Source organism: Quercus robur, chromosome 2 (genome assembly GCF_932294415.1).
Source record: "Quercus robur chromosome 2, dhQueRobu3.1, whole genome shotgun sequence".
Classification (NCBI taxonomy): domain Eukaryota; kingdom Viridiplantae; phylum Streptophyta; class Magnoliopsida; order Fagales; family Fagaceae; genus Quercus; species Quercus robur.
Window position 1 is genome coordinate 16,216,973 of NC_065535.1, and position 26,587 is coordinate 16,243,559.

General features: G+C 32.2%; 1 protein-coding gene and 1 non-coding gene across 2 annotated transcripts; both read right to left on the reverse strand.

Annotated features, from left to right (window-relative positions):
• Positions 1-1,751: 1,751 nt before the first annotated feature.
• LOC126712625 (probable inorganic phosphate transporter 1-9) lies at positions 1,752-6,171 on the reverse strand. The gene is made up of 2 exons (XM_050412028.1): positions 5,171-6,171; positions 1,752-2,825 (listed from the first exon to the last, which is right to left on the reverse strand). Exons 1-2 carry the CDS (start codon positions 5,881-5,883, stop codon positions 1,994-1,996), a joined length of 1,545 nt encoding a protein of 514 aa, XP_050267985.1. The 5' UTR covers positions 5,884-6,171; the 3' UTR covers positions 1,752-1,993.
• Positions 6,172-25,111: 18,940 nt separating this feature from the next.
• LOC126716235 (U2 spliceosomal RNA) lies at positions 25,112-25,307 on the reverse strand. Its single transcript, XR_007652048.1, has one exon. It is a non-coding gene; the product is annotated as a U2 spliceosomal RNA (small nuclear RNA).
• Between the last annotated feature and the right edge of the window lie 1,280 nt (positions 25,308-26,587).

The window sequence follows — 26,587 nt, forward strand, 5'->3', positions numbered from 1 at the left end:
TTATTGAGTTGTCAACTCACCCCCTTTTTCCACTCCAGTTTCAGATTGTGAAGAATACCAAGTTTTGGGAGTTTTGATGTTGTGTTGTGAGCAGGAAAAGAAGCTTAGTGATTTTGGGATTGGATGGTCTTGTAATAGTTTTATATTTATTGGCCAATTGGCATTATGTACATGAGGTTTGGATTTTGTTCCTATTAAATTATTGGAGATTTATTCATAAAGAAATTGTTGAGGTATTTTGGATTTATTTGATTTTAATTTTTGAGGATAAATTTTAGTTGCTAAGAAGGCCTTGCACACTTGTAGGGTGCTTACTTTATAAGCGTGCGGCGGTTGTCACGTGCCTATCTTTGTAGTTGGGTTCGGGGCGTGACAGAATATCTCTGAAGAAACAAATGCAGACCTCCTCAAGGAAATGAGGAGAGAGATGGATAAGCTGAGAAGTGCAGTAAGGGAGAAGACAGATCGAAACTTGGATGGGATGGTCCAAAGGACGGATTCACCCTTCACAGTGAGGGTCTTGAAGTGCCCTATGCCCCGAAGTTTCGTCTTCCACTATTTGAGTCGTTCGATGGTCTGAAAGATCCACTGGATCACATCACCACCTTCAAAATGACTTTGAGTCTGCAACAGCCCCCAGACGACATTAGGTTGTAAGTTATCAATTATATCAAAAGAACCTATTGGTTCAGCAACACTTCTTGGTTACAAATCAGTCCACTTTGAAGGAAATACCAAAATTATTATTGATTCCATTAATGATTCAAGCCTGAATCTAGGTTGGGAATTCCAATCCACAATTGCAGCCATCAGATCTTATTTCCCCTGTTTCACTTATGCTTTTGTTTTGGGTCCCAAATCCTATTATTGGTTTGGCTCAAAATTTAGCCCGTTGGGCTTCTTTTTGTAAGATCTGGGGACCCATTACTGTCCCACCTTGGGCCCTTGAAGATGTGATGGGCTGTTCCTCCAGTCCTCTTTCTGTTTCTCTAATAAAATTATTCCTATTTACCCAAAACAAAAACAAAAACAAAAAAACAAAAAACAAAACAAAATAGATTTTAAGTCATCGATTAAAAATAAAAAAGATTCTATCAAAAGAATTGTGTAGTTATCACTTATCAGGCATGTTGTCATTCTGAAAATGACTAGCATGAGTGCCATAACCTGGACTCAGAGTCATGAATTAGGATGTCATACACATTATTGAAAGACTTTTTTTTTATTGTTGTCATTTTCCTAATTTGTTATTATGTATTTATCTTCTTCATTTCAGATATTTTTAGGACTTTTTTAAGTCAAAGTCTTTATATGATAATCTATTAGAATCTGTTTAGAAATGTTTTTACTCAGAATAAAATGTTTTTTTAGAGACATCAAATTAGCCCCTAAGCCATAAAATGAAAATAGAGAAACCTATTATAAGTAAAATATCAGCTTTTTATTTTCCATTTTTCAAGTGGAATATAGATTTCGAAATTCTGAATTCCATGTGTCATTAGGATCTAACCGTGTATCTGCCTTCCTCCGCTATCACAGCATCGGCATAAGTATTTATATACAAACTGCTTTATGTTAATAGCTTTTACTATCCAGATTCCAGAATGTATGAGGTCAAAGACGCATTTGTGCACTTCTATAAAGCCTTCCAGTTCTGTATGACCAAACTACAAGGAATGTGTTAGCTAAGACTAGGAATTTCAGACAAATGATGCTATCAAGGCAAACATTTCACTCTCTGGGCAGACGTGTTTCCAGCTTTATATACAAGAACTTTGCCATTTCAAATACAATTACAAGTTCTCTGCCATACCTCAGCACAAAATCTAAATTACACAAATTTCTCTAGCCTAGTTTGTGCGTGAGGCCGGAGGAGATAAAAGAGACTCATCATGTCTTTGATATAAAAGTACACACGTAGAAAGAGCTCCAGGCAGCCCCAGCTTCGTTGAGAAATGAATATGAGTGGGTATAGACAGTACACTAAAAAAATTTAATTCACATTCTCATCCTCACTTTCATTCTCATTTTCTTCTAATGATCTCCCCATGGTTTCTCTTGTGAAAAAAGTTGTTACCAACAATCCCGTAATACAAACTAAGCCCAAAATTACCAAAGAGATTTCCATTCCAATTGCTTTGGGATAACCATCCTCTTTCTTGTTATGTGAAGCCCACAAAAATCCAACAGACCCAATAATTGCCCCCACCTTGCCAGCAGCACCAGAAACACCATGACATGTAGATCTAAATCTAGCGGGAAAAAGTTCCGCAGGCACTATGAAAGTGGTAGTGTTGGGCCCAAAATTTGAGAAGAAAAAGGTGAGCCCATAGAGGACCATGAAACCTACATTTGTGTTATGCTCCCAATACGTGTAATAGGGTATTCCAATTGCTAAATAAACAATTGCCATGAATAAGAAGCCCATTTGTTGAATTCTCACTCTTCCAATGCGATCAATGAAATAGACGGTGAACCAGTAACCTGGAACTGTGGAACAGATTGCTACGATTGCTTGAAGTTTTGCTACATTGAAAGCATCTTGATAGGCGTTCTTTTTTCTTCGGTCACCAAGGTACTTTTTATATATCTGAGATTGGAAGAGATTGTTGCTGTAAAAGACAATGTCAAGAAGAAACCATGAGGTGGCACAAGAGAATAGGTCACGGCCATGGCGACGTAAGAACTGCTTTGAGAAGAGGGGATAGGATGGTTGATGTAGTGGCTGTGGGTCATCTTCTGCAATCTGACTTATTGAAACATCTAACACTTTCTCCATGTCCTTGGCTGCTTGAAGAACATTTAGCTCTACCAAAGCTGTATATCTGTCATAAACGTACAAATGAATTATGATAGATTATATCAAAGCACGGAACAACAAGAACTCATACTTTTTAAAAAAATAAATTCAATAGTTGCAATAGAAAAAATGAAATTTGAATCCTAAATATCATAGACATATTAGGAGATTTCAATTAATTGAGTTACAAGGTTCTTAACAACAAAAACTCGTACTTTGGTTACTAAAAAAAATCACTTTTTCAAAAAAACACTTATGGTATTTATGATAAATTTAAACATTTATTTTATATTTTCTATATATGAGTGAATTTTCCTATTTTGATAAGTGATAAATTATCGATTATATTAAAGCTTTAAACTGTGACAAAGTAGTAAATTTAATTAACATACACCGGAGTCCGGACCATTCAATCGGGTCCTGTTCTTAGTCAAAAGTAATTAACTAATTAAGAAAAGCTCATACATTGGAAGAGCACTTTTGATTCAAATTTCAAAGGGGCCATAGAATTCCAATTCAATCTGATAGCATCGACTGTTTTCCTTTTGTTTTCTTCCAATTCCATGTAGAAAATTAATGAGCGGTTGGTAGGTTGGTACAAAAAAATTTATTGTTCAAATTAAGCCCACCAATATATTTGTTTCGTCAACATTTCTTCTCCAATTTTTTTATTTTTTATTTGTTGGTGTGTGGGTCAGTATCACTTCTCCAAATCGATATTTTTTCATCCGTTTATTTTTTTCATGGTTGTGTTTTTGGTGTGGTTAATTTGTTTAGTCACATATATAATTTCGTTGAATTGCGGTTGGTGTAAGACTTTGGCCAATGTTACTTCTTCTTAAGCTATTCTATTAATTTACATGTATAAGAGGTGCTTCTCTTATTATTATTATATTTACGAAATTTCTCTTCCATTTGGCTTCTTTTTAAAAAAAAAAATAAAAAATAAATTCAATAGTTATAATGGTGTAGAGGATATTTGATTCTTAAATGTTTCTATTAGAAATATTAAAAAGTATCAATTTGTTGAAATACAAGACTTTATATCTCTTTTGTTTGTCAAATATTAGTTTACTGTAAATTAAGAATCAAAATTTAGGTTTTATATTGTTTTTATATGTGAAATTTTCAATTTGACATTTTTTTATACTTTATCAATAGGATATTAATTGAAATTCAGTTGTGAAACGTTTTGCATACATGACAAGAATTAGAACATCTAATTTAAGGTTTAAAGAATGAATAAAATCTAAATTCAAACGATGAATCGTAACACCAATTATTTGCATACACATCATGAATATGTGTGGAATGATATGCATATGTGTTCTAAAATAGCAACGTCATGATGACATGCATACACGCTTGAAAGCAAAAATCTTGGGCAAAACAAACAAATTCGCAACGTTAGATGATGCATGCTGGACCTACATTGCTTATTGCCAAACTCAGCCCTGTTTTTGTTCCCCAAGTCATTAAAAAGTAAAAACTACCAGCCTAGAAAGAAAAAAAACCATTGAAGGAAAAACCACGTTACATGTATTTCAAGTTCACAAGCTGTACCGTATACTACACGGAAGTATATATATATATATATATATAAACTTCTGTCAACTATACGAAACAAAAATACCCTAAATAATATAGATTTTTTATTATTAAACATGTACAACACATGTATATTAAATTTTCTATATCATACTTGTGCAAAAATCCTTCAACTTGACTGATCGAGTTTTAATACTCTTATCAACAGTTTAATTGTTTACTTTGTTTAGGTTTGTCATTATATATGGATCGATCGTGACGATAAAATTTTCAAAATTAATATTTTTAGTTCCATATTTTACTATATATATTAAAAGAAACATTTTAGTAATTTTAGTATAATCTTCGCTTTTTTTTATCTATTAGGCTTTCTATATAATTGGAACAATTTGATCTTATTACCATATACAATAATAATATATATAATAACAATAATAATAATAAAATAATTCAAATCATAATAATATGATATAATAAATAAATAATTTCTTGCTAGGTGAGTAAATGAATTAATACTTGCTACTTGAAAATAAGTATATATATTAAAATGAATTTTCTTTCTACTTGAAAATAAAAATTAGAACTGAAAACTAAAAAAATACTATATATTTTTTTTTAAATAGCTGAACATATATAGCTGTTGCTGTTTTTATTTTTTATGGGATATACTACATTGTTTGTTTTTAGACGAATAGTATTACCACTCTAAAACCAAATACTTAAACCCTGAAAGGTACAGTGTGAGGACACATGTATATGAATTGTCAACCAAAACATAAATAAATAAATAAAATAAGAAGATAAGGAAAAATGTGTGGTTACCTGGCAGTCTCAGGCATCATCATCCTCCAATAGTATGTCAATGCAGCTGGTACAGCACCCAGCATCAGTATCAATCTCCATGCAATATCAACTCCTCTCGGCGTGTGATCAACCGAAACTGTGTGTGATGTATGATCGTGTGATCTCGACACATGCTCGAATATGGCACACACGACCATCGTGACCGTCGATGATGCCAAGATTCCAAACCCTTGCATCGAAAACACAGCGGCTATGAAGGCTCCACGTGTCCTCTTGTTAGCGAACTCCGACATAATCGTTGCCGACAGAGGGTAGTCCCCACCAATCCCAACCCCCAAAAAGAACCTGAAAAACGAGAGGCTCACCAGAACGCACTCTCTCGATTTGCAAATCGAAAAGCCACAGCCCAGCGAGCTCAGCACCATTATCATCAATGCTATGCCGTACACGCGTCGCCTTCCTATTCGGTCCCCGAGTCTACCGAACACCAGTTGACCAATCGTGGTGCCCAACAGAGCAATCGCTACCGTAGCTGAAATAACCCCAGGTGGGATCTGGTACTTTAGCTTGTCTTGCTCATAGTACACCCTTCCGATCAGACTTAAAATCGGAGGGATACAAAATAGGTCATATGCATCAGTGAAAAGACCCATCCCAGCTACGATTATGGCTTTGAAATGATATAACTGAGTTTTTGCAGTGTCAAGCGCTGAAAGAACCTTCAAACCCATTTCTGGACTGGAAAAAAAAATGGGGCTGTCTTTTTTTCTCTTTTGTTGACAGGGTAGGGTTTTAGTTATATATACGGGTATATTTATAAAAATTAAAACTTTGAAATAAGTCCGATAGGTTAATTCAAGTTGATCAACACGATGGCGTCAGGTTGTTTCGTTGACAGTGATGGAAGGGTGGACCATTGACTTGTTTGGGTCTATTATTCCAGTGAAGATGCGGATCCCATGATTTCAAGAATATTTCTATATTGAATTATCTGAATACCACTGTATATATTATGGTGCCCCATGTTTCTTGTACTATTTGCTTTGCTTATTCTATTTGTTCAAAGGGTTGGGCTTTTTGAGAGACGGTATTGTATTCTCAGTCATGAATTTCCAATACCAATTGCATTGCTGTGAGTTTTCTTGTTTTGTTTTCCTGAGACAACTTTAAGGTTATGGTTTCCTATTTGATTCGTTGGATTTTCTAACTTAACAATGTTAGCCCCATTAAAAAATAAATAAATACATTGTATATGACCATGTTTATGATGGCATATGAATATATTTATGGTCTTATTGGTCACTATGTCCTTAAAAAACAACAATACCGGGTTCTGATTTTTTTCCCCCCCAAATGCATTTCGGCTTTTGATAGATGTGCACATAGTTATAAGTATAGTACGATACGCAATACATATCGTATCGTGTGTAAAAAATTTTGTCTCATATTGACGTATCGTAAGTGCTCGTGAATCGTACAATATAGTGTGCATATCGTATCGTATCATAAAATCATATGTATCGTACAATCCATAGAAAAATGCTTTAAAATGAGATTTTTTTGTTAAAATTTGTACTTTTATTTAAATCTAACAAGTTGTTAGACTTGCTTCTAACACAAAATTATTAGTTCACTTCATTTCGCCTAATAAAATAACATATTTATAAGTTTTTTTCCCCTCTTTTTCCTATAAAATTTAGACTACACAGTTCCCACTTACACTTCACTTTAATATTTGCAAATTTATTTTCTATACTATGAATAAGATATTAATTGACAATATAATTATTTTTTTTATTTTTTTCATTATTGTTATAAGTCCAAGAAACTAGAATGCCAAGAAGAATTTTTTTTTTTTTTTTAATTATTAAAATAAAAAGAACAAGGAGAGATAGTAAATGTTAATGACGATGAAGAAAATTTTAATGAAGAGATAAGTTAGCAAAATGATAAACATGATGATAGCATTGACTTAGATGGGGTTTATTAGGCAATGTGATGAAAATAAATTATTATTTTTGGATCATTTGTAATATATTATCACTTTTAAATTTAAACCATTTGAATGTGTATGTTATAAACGCATGCTAGGTTGATTTATTTAATTAACTTGTTAAATATTATTACTTAAGTGATGAATAAATTAGTTATTAGTTGAATATATTTAAAATTTATAATGAATATACCATTTATATATGTATATCTATAATTTTTTATAAATTTTATTAAATGTTTATGTATCTTACGATACACAATATGGAAAAATCAAAAATCGATTCACGATACGATTCACGTTTTGATAACTATGGATGTACATAATAGAATGTGGCTTCTTCTTTTTTGCTTTTATTTTTCCTTTTTCGGCCAGCTTGTTGGGGAGAGGGGTGTTCTTTCAAAATGTCAGTTTTGAATACAAAACAAGGGGCCTTGTTATAACTATGGATTTCTTAGAGCATCTCCAGCAACTTCTCTATATTTTTATACTGTTTGAACAGTAAACAGTGACATTTACCTTTTACCTACCTATTTTTTCAAATACATCTTCCAACAAATTCTCTATCCTTTTTCTAGTTCATTTAAATATTATTTTTTTCATTCATTGTTTATTCATATTTTAACACACGTCCCCATACCCCCCATCCCCACTCCTTTCTTTGCTAATTTTTTATTTTGTTTTATTTTTTTGCTAATGAACAGTAGCACATCAAGTTTGGAGAATGACTATTCATTAGCAAAAAACTTTTTGAGTTTTAAAGAAGTTGTTGGAGGACTATTTTTTGGTTTCATTCTCCATTATAGAGATTAATTTGCTTTTACCTAAGCTATTGGAGATGCTCTTATAGGTCCAATATCTAAGCCTAACCAAAAATATAACAATCTCGGAAAGAGAGATCTTTGGGTGGAATAATTATCATAGGACTTATATATATTATTATACATTTTCTGCAAATGTGTACAACATTTACCATTTTTTGTTTGTTTATAATATAAGTTTACGTTGCTAGTACAATATAATTAAACTAAGAATTTTCCATAATCATATAAGCAGCGAGATGTTTCTCAATCAATGGGTTTCATACATGTGAGTTGTGAGAGACATGTATCTATAACAAAATGAACAGTGTTTATTACACTTCACAATTTTAGTTATTTTTTTATTTTGTTAGTGTGTAAGTGTGCCTAAGAGCATGTGTGTAATAACTTTTTCCCAAGAAGCACCTTTTTTGAGTGAGTTCTCTTCTATTTTGGGAGTTTCTACTAGTACAATCCTTCTTCTCTTTTTGCCTTTTTTTTTTCCACTAAAAACCATTTTTTATTTTAATTTATATATCCATATTTTCAAATACACATCCCAAGATTATTTTTATTCTTTAATATTTCATTTAATTATTATATTTTTTTTCTTATCTTCTTTTCTCTTTAGCAGTTAAACATTCGTTCTCCCAAATAAGTATTGCGAGAGCTTCAAACCAATTGCCAAGATCAAATTAACATCAAATTTATCCAGGTCAAGACAAAAATTAGTTTGATTCTATGTGATTAATTTAGTTATAATTTCAAATATATTTATTTTAATAAAAAAGTTTATAAATTGTAAGATGTGTGGGGCTAGGTGGATTAACACGAATTAAAGTTTTATGGGACGAGGTCTGCTGAGCCACAAGGGGCAAAAATGGGGCAAGACAATTTGCCTGTCATGCAGGACAAGGTAAGAAAATAATCATCCAGATGGGGGTGAAGACCCTATCCTTCAACTCTGCCACGCCCCATTGTTATCCCCAAACTTTGGCTCAACTAAACATATCGTGAATGTTTGCCAAAAGTTTCTGTCTAAGCACTCAATTTCTATTACTGATCTTGTATTTTCACTCGATTGAAATCTTTAAATATGCATTCGGTCTAACAACCTATGTCCACAAATGAAATCCTTAAGGGCTACATATTTAATATATGAGTGAAGTATAATTCATATATTATAGTGAACTCAATATAAGTATTTATAATAGGCTTAACCCTACATTAACTATAGTTAATGGACTTGTAATACAAGTATATGTCTTGGCTTGCACACCAATTATGTCTAGGCTTGGGCCTTGACTACTTGGACTAATATAAAGAAGTATCTTAACTGTGCAATAATTTAACGTTACCATTGGTATCCTAATAAATATAACTGGTTGAAGAAAAATATTAACTACTAGTTAGTATTATCTATAACAAAGTATCATTTGATCATAAGTATAAAACTATGTTACTATGTAAATTTTATATATTATTATATTCGTTATGCGGGTCTATATATTTTTCAAAAAATTATGGATTAACATATTAATAATATTAGAGATATGCAATCTCATTACTAGAATAAGGCTGGGTCGTCAAAACTTATAAAACATTAGAAATTATAATATGAAATATGAAAGGCATTATCAAAGTTGTGTATGGACTTGAGAGTAACCCTTCATAAAACTTTTCATAATTTGTAATTAATGGATAAAAAGTGATCATAATGACGAACCTATGTTTTAGATAATCAGAACTTATTATTTAATTATAAAAATATTGTAAAATATGTTATTTCCTTGCTTGTGCCTACGGTGTCAACTTTCGTACTTAAACAAATGAATCTCTTATTTAAAATGGGTTCATTTCATAATCACGCCCAACTTGTGGTTCACATTAAAACATAAAAGATGTGAGGTAACTTAATTCTCAACCAAAAAGAAAAACTGATATGTGAATGAGGTACGACTCGAGAAGGGGAAAAAATGATGTGACGTAATAAAACGTAAGCCAAAAATTCTTTGTAGGAGGGCAGTGGAGCGTAATTAATGTTATGTAAGTGTATGAGAATAAGTTAGTGGGTTTAGAATAAGCCAAAAACTCTCTTTTGCAAGTAGTCTAGAAACTCTTTTTTAGTGGGTTTGCCTTGGGTTAAATTACGGCATAGTAGTTTTTCTTTTGAATAAGTTATTCATTTGTTTTCCATTTCTACGCCAACTCATATATATTATTAAACACTTTCTGCAAATGTATACAACATTTATCATTTTTTGTTTGTTTATAATATAAGTTTACCTTGTTTGTAAAATATAATTAAACTAAAAATTTTCCATAATCATGTTTCACAATCAATGGGCTTCATACATGTGGGTTGTGAGAGACATGTATCAATAACAAAATGAACAGTGTTTATTACACTTCACAATTTTAGTTTTTTTTTTTTTTTGTTAGTGTGTAAGTGTGCCTAAGAGCATGTGTGTAATAACTTTTTCCCAAGAAATTCCTTTTTTGAGTGAGTTCTCTTCTATTTTGGGAGTTTCTACTTGTACAATCCTTCTTCTCTTTTTGCCTTTTTTCCCACTAAAAACCATTTTTTATTTTAATTTATATATCCATATTTTCAAATACACATCCCAAGATTATTTTTATTCTTTAATATTTCATTTAATTATTATATTTTTTTTCTCATCTTCTTTTCTCTTTAGCAGTTAAACATTCATTCTCCCAAATAAGCATTGCGAGGGCTTCAAACCAATTGCCAAGATCACATTAACATCAAATTTATCCAGTTCAAGATAAAAATTAGTTTGATTCTATGTGATTAATTTAATTATAATTTCAAATATATTTAAATTGATAAAAAAATTATAAATGGTAAGATGTGTGGGGTTGGGTGGATTAACACTAAGTTTTATGGGATTAGGTCTGCTGAGCCACAAGGGGCGAAAATGGAGCAAGGCAATTTGCCTGTCATGCAAGACAAGGTAAGAAAAAAATCATGCAGATGGGGGTGAAGACCCCATCCTTCAACTCTGCCACACCCCATTGTTATCCCCAGACTTTGGCTCAACTAAACATATTGTGAATGTTTGCCAAAAGTTTCTATCTAATCACTCAATTTCTATTACTAATCTTGTATTTTCACTCGACTAAAATCTTTAAATATGCATTTGGTCTAACAACCTATGTCCATAGATGGAACCCTTAAGGGCTACATATTTAATATATTAGTGAAGTATAATTCATATATTATAGTGAACCCAATACAAATATTTATAATAGGCTTAACCCTACATTAACTATAGTTAATTGACTTATAATACAAGTATATGTCTTGGCTTGCACACCAATTATGTCTAGGCTTGGGCCTTGCCTACTCGGACTAATATAAAGAAGTATCTTAACTGTGCAATAATTTAACATTACCATTGGTATCCTAATAAATATAACTGGTTGAAGAAAAATATTAACCACTAGTTAGTATTATCTATAAAAAAAAGTATCATTTGATCATAAGTATAAAACTATGTTACTATGTAAATTTTATATATTATTATATTCGATATGCGGGTCTATATATTTTTCAAAAAATTATGGATTAACATATTAATAATATTAGAGATATGTAATCTCATTACTAGAATAAGCTAGGCTGGGTCGTCAAAACTTATAAAACATTAGAAATTATAATATGAAATATGAAAGGCATTATCAAAGTTGTGTATGGACTTGAGAGTAACCCTTCATAAAACTTTTCATAATTTGTGATTAATGGATAAAAAGTGATGATAGTGACAAGCCTATGTTTTAGATAATCAGAACTTATTATTTAATTATAAAAATATTGTAAAATATGTTATTTCCTTGCTTGTGCCTACGGTGTCAACTTTCGTACTTAAACAAATGAATCTCTTATTTAAAATGGGTTCATTTCATAATCACGCCCAACTTGTGGTTCACATTAAAACATAAAAGATGTGAGGTAACTTAATTCTCAACCAAAAAAAAAAAACTGATATGTGAATGAGGTACGACTCGAGCAGGAGAAAAAATGATGTGACGTAATAAAACGTAAGCCAAAAATTCTTTATAGGAGGGCAGTGGAGCGTAGTGTTATTTAAGTGTATGAGAATAAGTTAGTGGGTTTAGAATAAGCCAAAAACTCTCTTTTGCCAGTAGTCTAGAAACTCTTTTTTAGCGGGTTTGCCTTGGGTTAAATTACGGCATAGTAGTTTTTCTTTTGAATAAGTTATTCATTTGTTTTCCATTTCTACGCCAACTCATATGTTTGTTTATTTATATTTCTTATTTTATATTTGTAGGTACCTAAGGCATGCTTAGGCATGCAAGGCAACGTCCTAGGCATGCAAGCAACGTCTTTGGCCGTCCTCGGCATGCTTTGCTAGTAGTGGTACACTACTCCTTCACTTCAAAACTTATAAAGTAGAAAGTGAGGAGGATTTCTATTCGATGTGGGACAACTAGGACTTTGCAAGCATGCCGAGGTCAGCTAAGGACGTTGTAAAGCATGCCAAGGACGGCCAAGGACGTTACTTGCATGCCTAGGACGTTGCCAAGCATGCCTTAGGTACCCACAATATTATTTTGTGAATTGTTGATTTGCGGTATATAATACTAATCTTGCGGATCATGTAATTGAGGCAAATCGATAATTTATTAATAATTTCATGCATATTTAATAAACAAGAATTTTTTTCAATTTTCCTTCTTTTATAAACCCTTAAAGAAAATAAAGTCACATCTCTTTTCATTCCATTTCGTATTTATAAACTTCCAAACATTGTACAAGAGTCTCAGATGTTAAAGAAGATGAGTAGGTTTACATTTCCTAACATTTTGACACCAGAAAAATAAATAAATAAAAATAATAAAGAGATTTATAATTATAAATAAAAAAATCCAGAAAGAAGTCTCCTAATAAATATTGCAGGGGGCAAAAAGTCGAGATGTGTCCTTCGGTAGCGAGCTTGGGCTAGATCTTGATCCCAATACAATTAATTTCTTAGAGGTGGATGTGCAGGTCAACACTTTGGTTCCTAGGATTACCAACTTGATGAGTAAAGAGAAAATATTGAGTCCAAGACTTGGTTAACAATAATGAGAATTAAATGAAAGCGAAGTTCTTATTTATCTTCCTCCTCAGGCAGGCTGAGGATCTTTTTTATACAATTGTGAACTATAATTTCTATCCTAAACCTCATTTTTGCTTTTTTCTCTGAACCCTGTTCATGTGGGATCTTCCCCCTTTTATAGTCCTTCGATTTACATCTTAGCCTTCCACTTGGAGGGCTTCCAATGTTCTCCTTGATACTTGTCCCATCCTTGCATGGCTGGTGGTGGTAAAGTAGGGTATAGGCTAAAGGTGTGCGCAAAACCGAGAAACTTAAAAAACCATCTAAAACCGGCCGAATCATTGCCAAAATTTTAGTTTAGTTTCAAAGTGGCTCGGTTTCGGTTTTCATTTCTTACAAACTGAAATTTTCAATTTCGGTTTCGGTGGCTGGTTTGTAGGCACCGAACCTGCCAAAACCGAACTGAATTATAATATATTTTACATTATATATATAATATAAAACATGTATTGGGCCTTGCAATGCTAACATTGTGCCTTTTTTATTTTCATAAACATTGGGCCTTAGGCTATTTAAAACCCATTAACCCATTAGATTAACTAACTAACATTAAACTTAAACTTAAACTAATTACATTAAATATAAACTAATTGAAAAAAATAAATAAATAAATAACCCTACGGTCCCTACCTACCCCACATTTAGTCCCTCTTGTCTCTCACACTCACATGCCTCCATCACTTCGTCTCACACACACCGGCCTCCATCAATCTACATTTGCCGCCAGCCTCCACACTCCGACCTCCACACGCCGACCTCCATGGCTACTCCACATGCCGGCCTCTTCGTTTCTCATGGAATGATTCTTTTCATTTATTTTTCTCTTTTCTTTCTCTGTCTCTAATTCTGATATATATCAACTTTGTTCTTGCTTCGTTTCCAGCAATCTCTCTCTCAACTGAAAACCGACCGAAACTGACCACAATCAAAATAAACCAAAACCAATTGATTCTCAATTATTTCAGTTGATTTTGGTTGAGAATTTCACAAACCGAAATTTTCAGTTTCGGTTGGCCAAACACAAGAAAACCGACCGAACCAAACTGATTACACCCCTAGTACAGGCTGTGCTTGACATTGTTCAGGTGTCATTCGACCATTAATGCAATGAGCTGGGTTGTTATGGTATATTTAATGCGGATGCGATGGTTGCTTTATTTGGAAGTTTCATCTCCCTTGCCTGCACTTGTCACCATGTCTTTTTGTGGTTCTCTATCTCTCAGCCTGAGTTGCTTCCTCCCCGTTTCACACGAGGTGCACTTTATGGGGCCTCCTCAGGTGAGAAAATACTCCTTGGGTTGTCAGGCTAGTTTGAGCACATCATCTGAGCTGGATTAGGCCTAGTTTGATGGTGAATTAAGCCCAATTACTCCTCGAGCATGCTTGGCTGAGGGTGCTTCCCCCCACAAATAATTGGTAGAAGAAAAATATTAATTGCAAGGTATTATTATCTATAAGAAAATATCAATTCATAAGTAAAAAAAACTATGTTAATATGCAAATTGTATATATTATCATATTTGTTATTGTGCAACATTGATATCAAAGGTTGGGTTCTCAAAACTTATAAAACATTAGAAGTTATAATATGAAACATGAAAGGAATTATCAAAGGTTTTTTTGTACTTAAGCAACCCTCTCTGCATAAAACTTAGGGCTGTCCATCAACCCATCTAACCCAATTCGACCCTAAGGTCCATGGGCGGATCTGAATACCCAGACAGGTCAGGTGCAGGTCCATCAATGTTAAAAATTTATTTTTCGGTTCGGGTTCGGATTCCACATATACTAACCCATAGAAACCAACCCGAGCCATTAGAAACTTAAAAAGAAAAAGAATGGGTTTTCACATCTCAATCTCTCTCACTCACCGTTAGAAACCCAAAGGACTTTCTGTATTTTTTTCTATTTCACATTCCGCCTCTCTCCCTTTCTCTCTCAAATCCCTAACCCTAGCCCCCTTATTTCCGTCGTCGTTGTCAAGTTGATCGTTCTGCCGCTGCCGTTGACTCACCGCCATCCTAGGTTTGGTCTCACTCAAACCCCTCTCTCTTGAAGCCTCCTCTGATCTACAATTTAAGGTTCTGAACTTGTGCATCTAATAGTGGGTCAAAATATTGTTTAAAAAAAAAAAAAAATTTGCACTAATCTTGTGATGGATGTGGTGATGGTGGGCGATGGAGTGGTGGTGGTACCAGTTTGGTGTTATCTTTCTCTTTGTTTTAGTTTCATAGATCTAGGTTTTGTGGTGTGTTATTTGATTTCTGAGTTTCATAAATCTAGGTTTTGTGGTGTTTTATTTGATTTCTGTAGGTTTGGATTGTGATTTTTGTCCTCTGGGTTTTTGATTTCTTATTATGTTCTTCAGGTTTTTTTTTTTTTTTTTTTTGGAAAAATCTCTATGTTCTTTGGGTTGATTTCTGTTGGGTCTGGGTTTTGATTTCTGTGTAACTGTGTTCTTCAGATTTTTTTTGTTGTTGTTCTCTTTGTGCTTTAGACCCGAAATCACCCGACGGCTCCAACTCGCTCATCCAACTACCTGAGCCACCGGGTCCGGCCAAATGTTTGGGCAGTTGCGGGTATATTCTTTGTTCACCCGATCTGACCTGACCCGTGGACAGCCCTAATAAAACTTTTCATAACTTATGATTAATGGATGAAAAGTGATGATGGTGACCAACCTATTAAATAATCGTACAATTGAGGGTTAACTCTTCTAAGCCGATATCTATCAAAATCAAAACGAATGATAAAACTATTTGGGTACATCTTAGGCTTGGTCGATTCATAAATATCATGTATTCACGTTTAATGAAATTGCTTGACACGTAATATGATGATTGCCACATTAATATTCACACAAACAAATGTGACATAAATAAAAGATTTCACAATATTTTTCATAACAATTGAGTTGATAAGTTTTTGCTAGTTCTCATCTAAGCCTCCCACTAATATTATTTTCTTACCTATCACTGACAATATGCTAAATTAGTTGTAAAAAAATTTATTTGTGTCTATACTCTATAGGCTTTATCTATCCAACAAGCAAGGAAGGATCCACATGTTGCTCTAGGGGTTCAAATGAATCCCCTTACTTAATATATATATATATATATATATATAATCTTTTTACTAGTTTAATTTACCTTTAAAATATTTTTGCACATCACGATCACATATCAACCCAGCACAAAACCAAATGACAACACAAATTAGCCCATCCCAAAACCAAACAACAACTAAGATCACATATCTCTCTCTAATCCAATTTATTATCTTATTTTTATAAATCTCATCTCATCTCTCTTCTCTATCTAACTATCTCAGTATCTTTGACTTTGAAAGTTTTTTTTTTTTTTTTTTTGAGAGTGTTTCAACCTATGGCGTCCACTCCTGATGATAGCTCTTTATCATCAGACTAAGACACCAATCAATTTTTGGTGTAGGCAAGGATTGAACCCCAAATCTCTTATACAACCATTAGAGATTTTACCAGTTGAGCTAACTGGAACCCACTGACTTTAAAAGTAAAGAGTGAGTATTTGTGAGCTGTATCTCTCTTTTTATTATAAAATTATATTATATGTGTGCGAGTGTGTCATATATTGATTGTGTGCGTTGTTGTTATTGTTATTATTATTAAAATATAATTTTTTTTGTGTGAATGTATACATGTATAACTTTATATAATTTAATACTTAGGAAATACAAAAGGTTTGTTACATGTATGTGTATACTATTGTTATCATGTTTATTTTGTTATAAAGTTAGTGATTCAAGAAAAAAAAAATGGTAAAGCCAATGAGTTATCATGTATGGATGAGTATAACTGTATATTGATAATGAATTACCATGTAACAAATTCGAAATATGAAAATTCGTAGAAAAAATTTTTGTAAAATTTCATATATTTGTATATGAAAATTCTTGAAGACGCCGCAGCCAAAAACAAGATGTATAGGAACATGGAGATAGGCACATGGCAATAACGTGCTCTGCAGTCTGCGTAACATATTATAACATCACCAATTCACCTCACGTATTTAAATTTGACAAAACCATCATTTTAGTATACATGCGATCGTTTTGTACGGTGGAGCCATCTCTTTTTGGCAGTACCAGTAGACAACCCTACAGTTAAGTCAGCGACGTGGTCTTTGGGCACAAGTTAATAGTTAATTTCATAATAAAGCCCTTGTTTTTTTGGGGGTAGTAGGAGACTGGAGATTTCCCTACATTGACTCAGTGACTGTGACACAGGTCTCTCCTTTTCTTTTCACCTAAACAGAAAGCTATATTATTTATGTGGAGTTGAAGACTAATATTATACGGTCCAGATGTGTCCAAAGTATTGAAAAAATGAATCTCTCTCTTAAGAAAAATAATTATTCTTTTTCTTGTTTCTCCAAAAAATTGTGTTAGATATATTAAATTCTAATTGTTGAAAAGATTCAAATTTTTAAAGAAGCAAAATTAGTTTCATAAATAAATAAGAAAAAAATTATGATATTTTAAAAGACAATACAAATGTCTCATTTTCATTCACATTTTAGTATAAAATTTAAATCATTCAAGTTTATTCTATAACACTTTCTCCAAAAAAAAAAAAAAAATTTATTGATCTATAACAATTTCGTATTAAGTTTTGTGTAAACTTATATGAAAGAATCAATCTAATTAAAACTCATAATGTTAAGAAATTATTAATAATAAAAGAACATAAAATTAAGAAGTTCAAAAGAGAATATTGAATCAAGAATATTTATATGGTGTTAGTTTACTCACTTCAAAAAAAAAAATGATATTTTAAACACTTATTAAACAGAGAGAGAGAGAGGTTTTACCGTTTTAGACCGATGTTGATTACTTTTAATCAAATTAATCTGATTTGATTATTTAACCAATTATGATTTGGATGGATATTTGATTAGCATCAATACACATAACCAATATGGAATGCAAATAAAGTGTAAAAATATAAAAGACACATCAATATGGTTATGAAGAAAAATCCTAACAAAAAAAAAAAAACCTCGAAGGATATATTGATAACCCTCCAACGGAAGAATCTACTAATAAAAATGAAGTTTGAAATATAGAATTACCCAATATTAACCCTTCACAAGCAGCTCATAACCCTACTGTAGAAGTAAGGGTCCAAGATCATATATTGGGTTTTGGGCTTCACCCAGGACAATTAACAAGTCCGAGGAGAGACAAATGGTTGTTAAGGGATCTCCAGTTAAAGTCTCATAAGCAAGGAATAAATGAAAGATGATCCAAGGAGGAATACCTCCTCGGATGTGATGAATGTAGCTCAAATGTGTACTCTAGCAATTAGAGGGCCCCTCCAAAAGGCTCTAGCGATAAGAATGTGCCTCATAAACATACGGGGAAGAAGGAAATACAAAATATCTAAGGAAAAACTACTACCACCGTATTAAATGCATTGCAGCTACTTTTCTGGCCGCATTTATGTGGAGAAAACCTCTGAACAGTGCTGTCTTGGCTACCACAACTCACAAAAGGCTGAAATGGAGTGTTTGATGATATGGGCACTCAAGTAGGGACTCAGATGATCAACAAATATAGGATCAAGATGGCCCAAAAGGGGCTATATAATGTGAGAGACCCTCCATGAGATATGGAGGGGAAGGGAGAGAGAAAAAATAGTATAACAATCTGAACCATTTTGAGATTCTAGAGTGATCATTATATAAAAATTTAACCTCCTCGGACTGAAATTTTATTGATACTAGCATCCTTTATTTGTGTTTGATCGTCATGCAATTCAATACTAGCCGTTATCCAACGCATTAGGACCTAACTCTTTGACTCATTCTCTATAAATTCATTGTATTGGGCTCATTGGACCAAGACTCCATACGTTTTGGGCTTGGGCCTCAAATTGTGACCCTACGCCTACCATTAAACTAGCAATAATTTTATATTCCCTAACTGAATGATGAAATGACAAACAAAAAGTCACAAGAAATATATTACATATATTTCAAGAAAATGTATAACTATTAAATTAATAAGAAGAATTCTTAGAATCCACAAAGAAGAAAAACGGAAATCTCTTTGAAATTTCATTAATTAAATTTTGAATTTTCAAGGAGGCTAAAAACACAATTTAAATACTAAAGAAATCGTCGGTTAGAAAACCCTAGAAATTCTTTAAAAGAAAATTTTGAGAAAATTACAAAATCAAATCTTGTGGACTCTAAGAAATGTCTTAGAATGGAAGAAACCTTATTATGACTCTTAAATTGAAAATTATAACAAAAAAGTTAATTACCATAACTAAAAGAATTGACTAAACTCTAAATAGAAGCCTAATCGAAAGAATTTGCCTGAAAAGCAAACATGGGTATAAAACAATGAGTTTTAAACTTTTAATCATCGTGGTGATTCCCCTTTGGTCACCATATTTGACTTGATTACATCACAAAACCCCACAATCAATTCCCATTCCCATGGGAGTCCCTCAAATTAAAGATCTCCACTTCTATCAGTCCAAGGTTACCTAAGGAATTGTCATCCATGTTAACCTTTATGCAACCTACTTAGGGTGTGGCCCAGAAGAAAAGATCCACATTGGAGACATTGGAAAAGTTAGGTGGAAGGATCGGGGCAACTGATAAAATTTTCAATGTTTGTTGCTAACTATCATGGATGAGCTCCTGCGATGAATGTGGATTTAGTTAAATATCAGGCTGTGCATATTATTGACTATGATTGTCTGCTTGTAATAAGTGTTATTAATTTGTCTACTTCTATTTCAAAATTGAAAAATGTTGCTACCAACCTACTTCTCGTTCATTCTCAAAAAAAAAAAAAAAAAACCTACTTCTCGTTGACAATGTGATTTTTATGCACAATTTTAATTTTGTTAAAATACTATTTTGATTTCTAAACTTTACCAAATGTTTGTTTTTCATTCCTAAACTTTAAAAGTATTGTTTTTCACCCCTAAACTTTTGAAAAATTCGTCTTTCATCCCTAAACTATTAGAAATATTTCACTTTTTGTCCTTAAATTTAAAAAAAAAATTCCTAAATTATTTAAAAATTCGTCTTTCTTCTCTAAACTATTGAAAATATTTTACTTTATGTCCTTAAATTTAAAAAAAAAAAATTCATTCCTAAAATATTGAATTAAAAAAAAACTCATCCTTATTTTTGTCTTTAAATTATTAAAAAAAAATTCTTTACAAAATTTAAGGATAAAAAATGACCTCTTTAAAATTTTGGGAACTAAGAGTACTCATATCTGTTAGTGTATAATACAAAAATGCGTAAATTTTACACATTTTTGCTTAAAAATAACCCACATCAGTAAGTATAATACTACGTAAATTTACAAGTTTGTTACAGTAATAATGTAAATTTATACTAATACTATTCATTTTATATTTTATTTTATATTATTTTCTTTATTTATCCAAAGATGAAAGAAAAAAATGGACAATAGTTTGTAGTATTTTACGTATCTAAAAGATATATGAAAGAGGAAAGTAGAAGGTGGTTAATTTATAGCATTTTTATCTTCTTCCTTTTTTTCTATTTTTCTAAGGCAATGTGATTCTTATGTGTGCCGTTTTTGTTGAATCGTCAATGAGGTATTTTCCTAGATGATCATGAAATGATGAGATTTGACTGCAAGAGAGAACCATGTCTGCAGTCAACGGACCAATTCGTCTGATGCCACATGCCTGAAATTTCCTATTCTTTGCAGTCATGTGGAGCTTGCGGCCTTGACGCTGTCTTCAACAGTTCAACTGCCCAATTTTTAACTCCAAGTTGACTAAACTTTCTCAAGTGTGTGCTAATATATAAAACAATTTCCAACTTCTTTATAAAAACAGTAAAATTTTCAACGACGTTTTGAAAGATATGCAAATGAAATGATAGTGGATGTTAATTTTGTGCAACTAGTACCTGAATGGGTCTAACTAATATTATCTCATCAGTGTAAAAAAATTGACCTCAAAATGACATTGTAATTTACTAAGTTAACGTAATGATTGTCTTTGACTTCGTAACCACAAGCCTGATAATGATGTCCACTTAGCTCTTAATAGTTAATAATTGAACATCCAACGAAAACTATATGCATATTTAAAAAATTAAAATGTCGTGAACATTCATTCTCAAAAAAAAAGAGAAGAAAAAAAAAGGGTAAAAGTCATCCAGATTCGGTTCATCGTATTTGATTCTTTAAAAAAATTAAAATTAAGAATAAGTCCATATATGGGTCCTAAATTTCAAGGATTATGGAAGAAAAGAATTTGTCACCCGGATTTGCAGCATTATCCCATTAAAAAAAAAAAAAATCTCCTTTCATTATATTGTGAAACCTAATTTGAACAATATTCATATTTGAAAATATCAAATATTATAGTTCTTTTTCTCATCATCTGTAAATCAAATAAAGATCATTTTTATTGTTTTATTATATGCCATCACACAAATTATTTTGTTATTTTTTTTTTATTAACGCGTTAGGCTAATATGCCCGCCCAGTGGGTTAAAAAAAAAAAAAAAAAAAACTCATGGGTAGCCGGCCAGCCCCATTAAGATTCTGAGCTACGCACAAGCCTCCTACAACAGTGGAATGGGCCACAAATTAGCCTAGTGGGCTAGCGAGCTGGCCTGTGGGTGATTTGGTAACCCTCATCTTAGCTGAAATACACAATCTAAACTACCATTAAACCCATTTCCAAATCCTTCCACTGGATCACTACGCCATCGTGAGCCCTGCTGGAACCATTGCCATTTGAAAATGGATGAATGATAAGGAAGGCAATTTCAAGGGTTGAATGGCCTTTTTCGGCTGACTGACTATTAATTACTTGTTTTACAGTCCATTATTTTCTTTCAAATTTCAAATCGTTACTATTGAGGGTAATTTGTGATTTCCAATTTTCCATTAAACATATGCTAACGTGTTAGTGTACACTAACATTTTGTCAAAAATCAACATCTTTTAATAATTTTCCATTATATTTTTTTTTTTTACACATTGATTAAGGTTTCTAAAATCAATTTATGTTTTGAATTCGCATTTAGTCTTGTCCCGGCCCAAACAAAATTCTGACTTTGTTAATGGATAATATTATATATCACAAGCAATCTTTTTTTCTTTTCTTTTTTATATTTTTTTTATGAATTCTTTCTAAATAATTTGATAGCTTTTTTTTTTGGGGGGGGGGGGGGGGGGGGAGAAACTAATTGCTTTTAAAAAAAAAAAAACTAACTTCTATAAGGGGGAAACATGTATATTGTTTTTAATGATTGTGTACCAATCAAATCTTATTATTATATTTTTTTTTTAAATATGATCAAAACTACAAAGTTATCCCATGCAAATAGCCCATTAAACAATTTAGAATTCGAGTCTATCAATATCAGACACGCAACAAAATCATGTAAAATAATTTGGAAAAGGTTTGGAGCCAAATAATTATTATAAAATCAGGTCTTTTTTTTGGGGGGGGGGGGGGGGGGGGGGGGGGGGGGGAGCATCATGAATATGTACAATATTATTTCTGAATCTTTTCAAATTTCAACCTACAAGTGACATTCAGAAACCCAGGTACCCAGCCATATACATCATATGTCACTCATTTATATTTATATATATTTTATATATATATATATATATATATGTAGGGGCATTGGGCCCCGGAGTCCATTATTTAGATATATAATGGACCTAAGGCCCAAGCCGAGGACTAAGGCGTCAGAAAAGGGTAAACATTATCAAAAGAGCCCATGTTAGCAGATGGAGAAGTCAGTTTTGATCATAATGTTACAGGGGGTTGGGCCGAGGATGATAGCATCCTCAGCTAACCAAGGTCGAGGTCCATAGAGGTGGTTCGCCATTCGGGAGGACGTCCCAGGAACACTCTGCTGATACGGATAGGCACTACGGGAACACAGGACAAGAAGGTGTCCTAAAATATCTAAAGGGAAAACTGTTACCATCGCATTAAATGTCCTACAGCTAACTTTCTGACCGCATTTATGTGGAGAAAACCCCTGAACAGTGCTGCCTTAATTACCACAACTTACAGAAGGCCAGAGAGGGTGTCTGATGGAACAAGCACTCAAGTAGTGGCTCAAATGATCAACAAGTGTAAGATCAAGATCATCCAAAGGGAACTATATAATGTAAGAGATCCTCCATGGGCAAGAGGGAGAGAAAAAAAGAGAAAATTACTATAACATCAAGAACTAACTTTGTGATCAAATCTGAAAGAAAGATATAAGAACAGATCTCCTCGGACATTGCCAATGACGATTTTATTCATTATAAACTTGTCCATTTACATCTTCTTGTCATCTAAATCTACTTTTGTATTTGTTTGATTCATTAGAGTCCAGTTTTCCAACATATTCTCTACAAATTCATTGTTTTGGGTTTTTTGGGTCTTAGTTCATCTATCTGTTGGGTTAGGGAACCAAATCGGGTTCTCACAATATATGTGTATATATATATATATATATATATAACCGAAACTTCTAAAACTCTCATAATTTTCCACATCATCATTTTAATTTATAAAAAAAAAATTAATTTTTTAAACTAAATAGTGAAAAAAAAAACCTAACAGGATTCTCTCTCTCTTTTTTCCTTAACCTAAAGTCTTTTTTTTTTTTTTTTTATCATGAGTCTTTCTTTTTTTGAAACGTAAAGTAAAAATAAAAATAATAAAATAAAATAAAAATCTAATGTGTGGTTTGTTTTAAATTTTTATTTTTTATTTTTTAAAATAAATAGTCTCTCTCTCTTTTCCTTAATCTTTTTTTTTTTTTACGTGAGTCTTTCTTTTTTTTCTTTTTCTTTTTTGAAACCTAAAGTGAAAAAAAAAATTCTAACATGTGGTCTTTTTTTAAACTAAAATGTGTTTACTTTTTAAAACTAAATAGTGAGAGAGTCCTTACAAGAGTCTCTCTCTCTCTCTCTCTCTCTCTCTCTCTCTCTCTCTCTCTCTCTTCCTTAATCCTAAAGGTTTTTTTTTTTTTTTTTTTTTTTTTTTTTTTTTTTTTTAACGTGAGTCTTTCTTTTCTTTTCTTTTTTGAAACCTGAAGTGAAAAAAAAAAAAATTCTAACATGTGGTTTTTTTTTTTTTTTTTAACTAAATAGTGAGAGAGTCCTAACAGGAGTCTCTCTCTTTTTTCCTTAATCATAAAGTTTTTTTTTTTTTTTTTTTTACATGAGTCTTTCTTTTTCTTTTTCTTTTTTTTTTTTTTTTTTGAAACCTAAAGTGAACAAAAAAAATTCTAACATGTGGTTTTTTTTTTAAACTAAATAGTGAGAGTTCTAACAGGAGTCTCTCTCTTTTTTTTCCTTAATTCTAAAGTTTTTTTTTTTTTTTTTACATGAGTCTTTCTTTTTTTCTTTTTTCTTTTTGAAACCTAAAGTGAGTCCTTTTAAAAATAAAAAATTCTAACACGAGGTCTAATTTAAAAAATATATATATAATTATTTTTTTTAAACCTAATTCTAATGTAAGTCTCTCAAAAAGTCAAAAATTTATGTTTTATATTATATATAGATAATAATAATGATATGACAAGTTCTAAGGATATGAGAATGTAATTTGTAAATCTACTATCAAGATAACATAAATTAGATTGGTGGTGGATAATAAATTTAATTGCAATTGAATATTATGTGAAGTCATCACCATAAAATAGCTCACACTAGAATGTCTTATGTGGAATCAATGATATGAAAAAAAAAAAAAAAAAAAAATTCTAAATATTAAACAAAAAATTACTTATTTTCATTCATTTTCAAGTTATATATTTTTTTAAGTTAAATAAGTACTTTTAAGTATCGATGCACGGATTAACCACCAGTAAATTTGTGATGATTTCGTCTGTGGTACGGGTACGCCAAGAATTTTTTTTCTTCTTATTTTTCATTGCCCAACTTTCAGAATCCCACCTAAAACGCTCCATAAAGACAAGAAGAAAAGACAAGAACAAACTTTGAGTTAGACTTGGTGGGGTGCGCCAGGCCCGTGCAGTAGTGCAACGCATGGGCGACGCTTGAGGACCCCAGTAGCAAGCTACTGTTGTGGGCCTTCCCCCTCAAGAAATAAATTTAATATCGTGTGACCCAATGGGCCACATATCAGATATTAAACTGATAAGAACAGATACTACACTTGATCTTAGCCAAAAGGCCGAGAAAGGTATGAGTTGTTTAGAGTCACTGTTCTTATTTTATATCTCGGCCTTCACTCCTCGCTTCTCCCATTCTTCGGTGTGGGACTACCGAAACTTTCACTGTTGTCGTGCTATACCAAATGTAACTTTTCATCAATATCGAGAGCAAAAGCCGTTGTCAACGTGATCAAGCTGACATCTGTGGCTTTCAACTACAAAAAAACAAAGACTCAAATCGAGGTTTTTTGAGCATCAAATATTTTTGCTTACCAAACCGGCCAAAAAATTTCCCATCGGTCAATAATTCAATACCACTTGCCCCTTAAAACATATTAGTTAAAATATCAGGTTGTTTTGACCCTGCTAAGCTTTAAGGATTTCAGATTGATTCAGCCAAAACAAAATCATGTGTATATGAGTATGAAAGAAAAGTAAAATGATTGTTACAATTAATTTCTAAGTTATGAGAAGGGGAATTCACGATGTAGGAACCACACAAAAGATTAAATTAAAGACTAATAAGATTGTGCAAATATCCTTATATTCTCTTCGGCCTGACTAATGAAGATTCTTACAAGTTAGGATTTACACTTTAGACTTTTTTTTCTTTCTAATATTTCAATTTATACTAATTAGAACTTTCTCTCTCCAGTCATTTGTGTGATGGGGGAATGGGGAGGATGATACTTATCCTATCAAAGGTATCTTCCCTTCTTTTGAGGAAGTAAGTAGGGGGAGAACATTATTCTAACAGATTGTTTAATGTAAAATGTAATCTGAATGGTAAGTATAGTCATTTAATGCAAATGTAAAAGTTGGGTTTTTAGGCACGACCTTCCCTAGTTCATCAGTTGTCTAATGGTTTTCAAGTACTTAGTTTTCCCTCAATTAGATAGTATTCTTGATCACGGGCCGAGAATAAGACTCTCCTCAACCATATGCCTAATGAGAAAGGGATCCTTTAGTAGATCGGACCTTATTACCCATAAAGGTCCTTTGCTTGCTCCTCCCTCTCCCTCGATGCTTGGATTGTTTCTTTTGCAACTGTCTTAGGCTAGACCTATTGCTTCCCTTTCCTTATTCTTATTCTTATGGCCTTTGGGCCCATGGGCCTCTTGTACTTAATTCATTCCCCACAATACGTATTTTTGTAATTTTTTTTAATATTGAAGAATAAAATCTTCTAAATAAGATTTTATGAATCTAATTTTATATAATAATGATTTAAATGGAATTACTTAAAATTCTTTTCTACACACACATGTAATATGTTAAATTAAGCGCTAACTTTGAAACAAGATGTTGACACT

Coding starts and splice junctions, on each gene's coding strand:
- LOC126712625 (XM_050412028.1), bottom strand. CDS start 5,883: ATGGGTTTGAAGGTTCTTTCAGCGCTTGACACTGCAAAAACTCAGTTA. Junction 2,826..5,170: donor ATGATGCCTGAGACTGCCAG/GTAACCACACAT, acceptor CGTTTATGACAG/ATATACAGCTTTGGTAGAGC.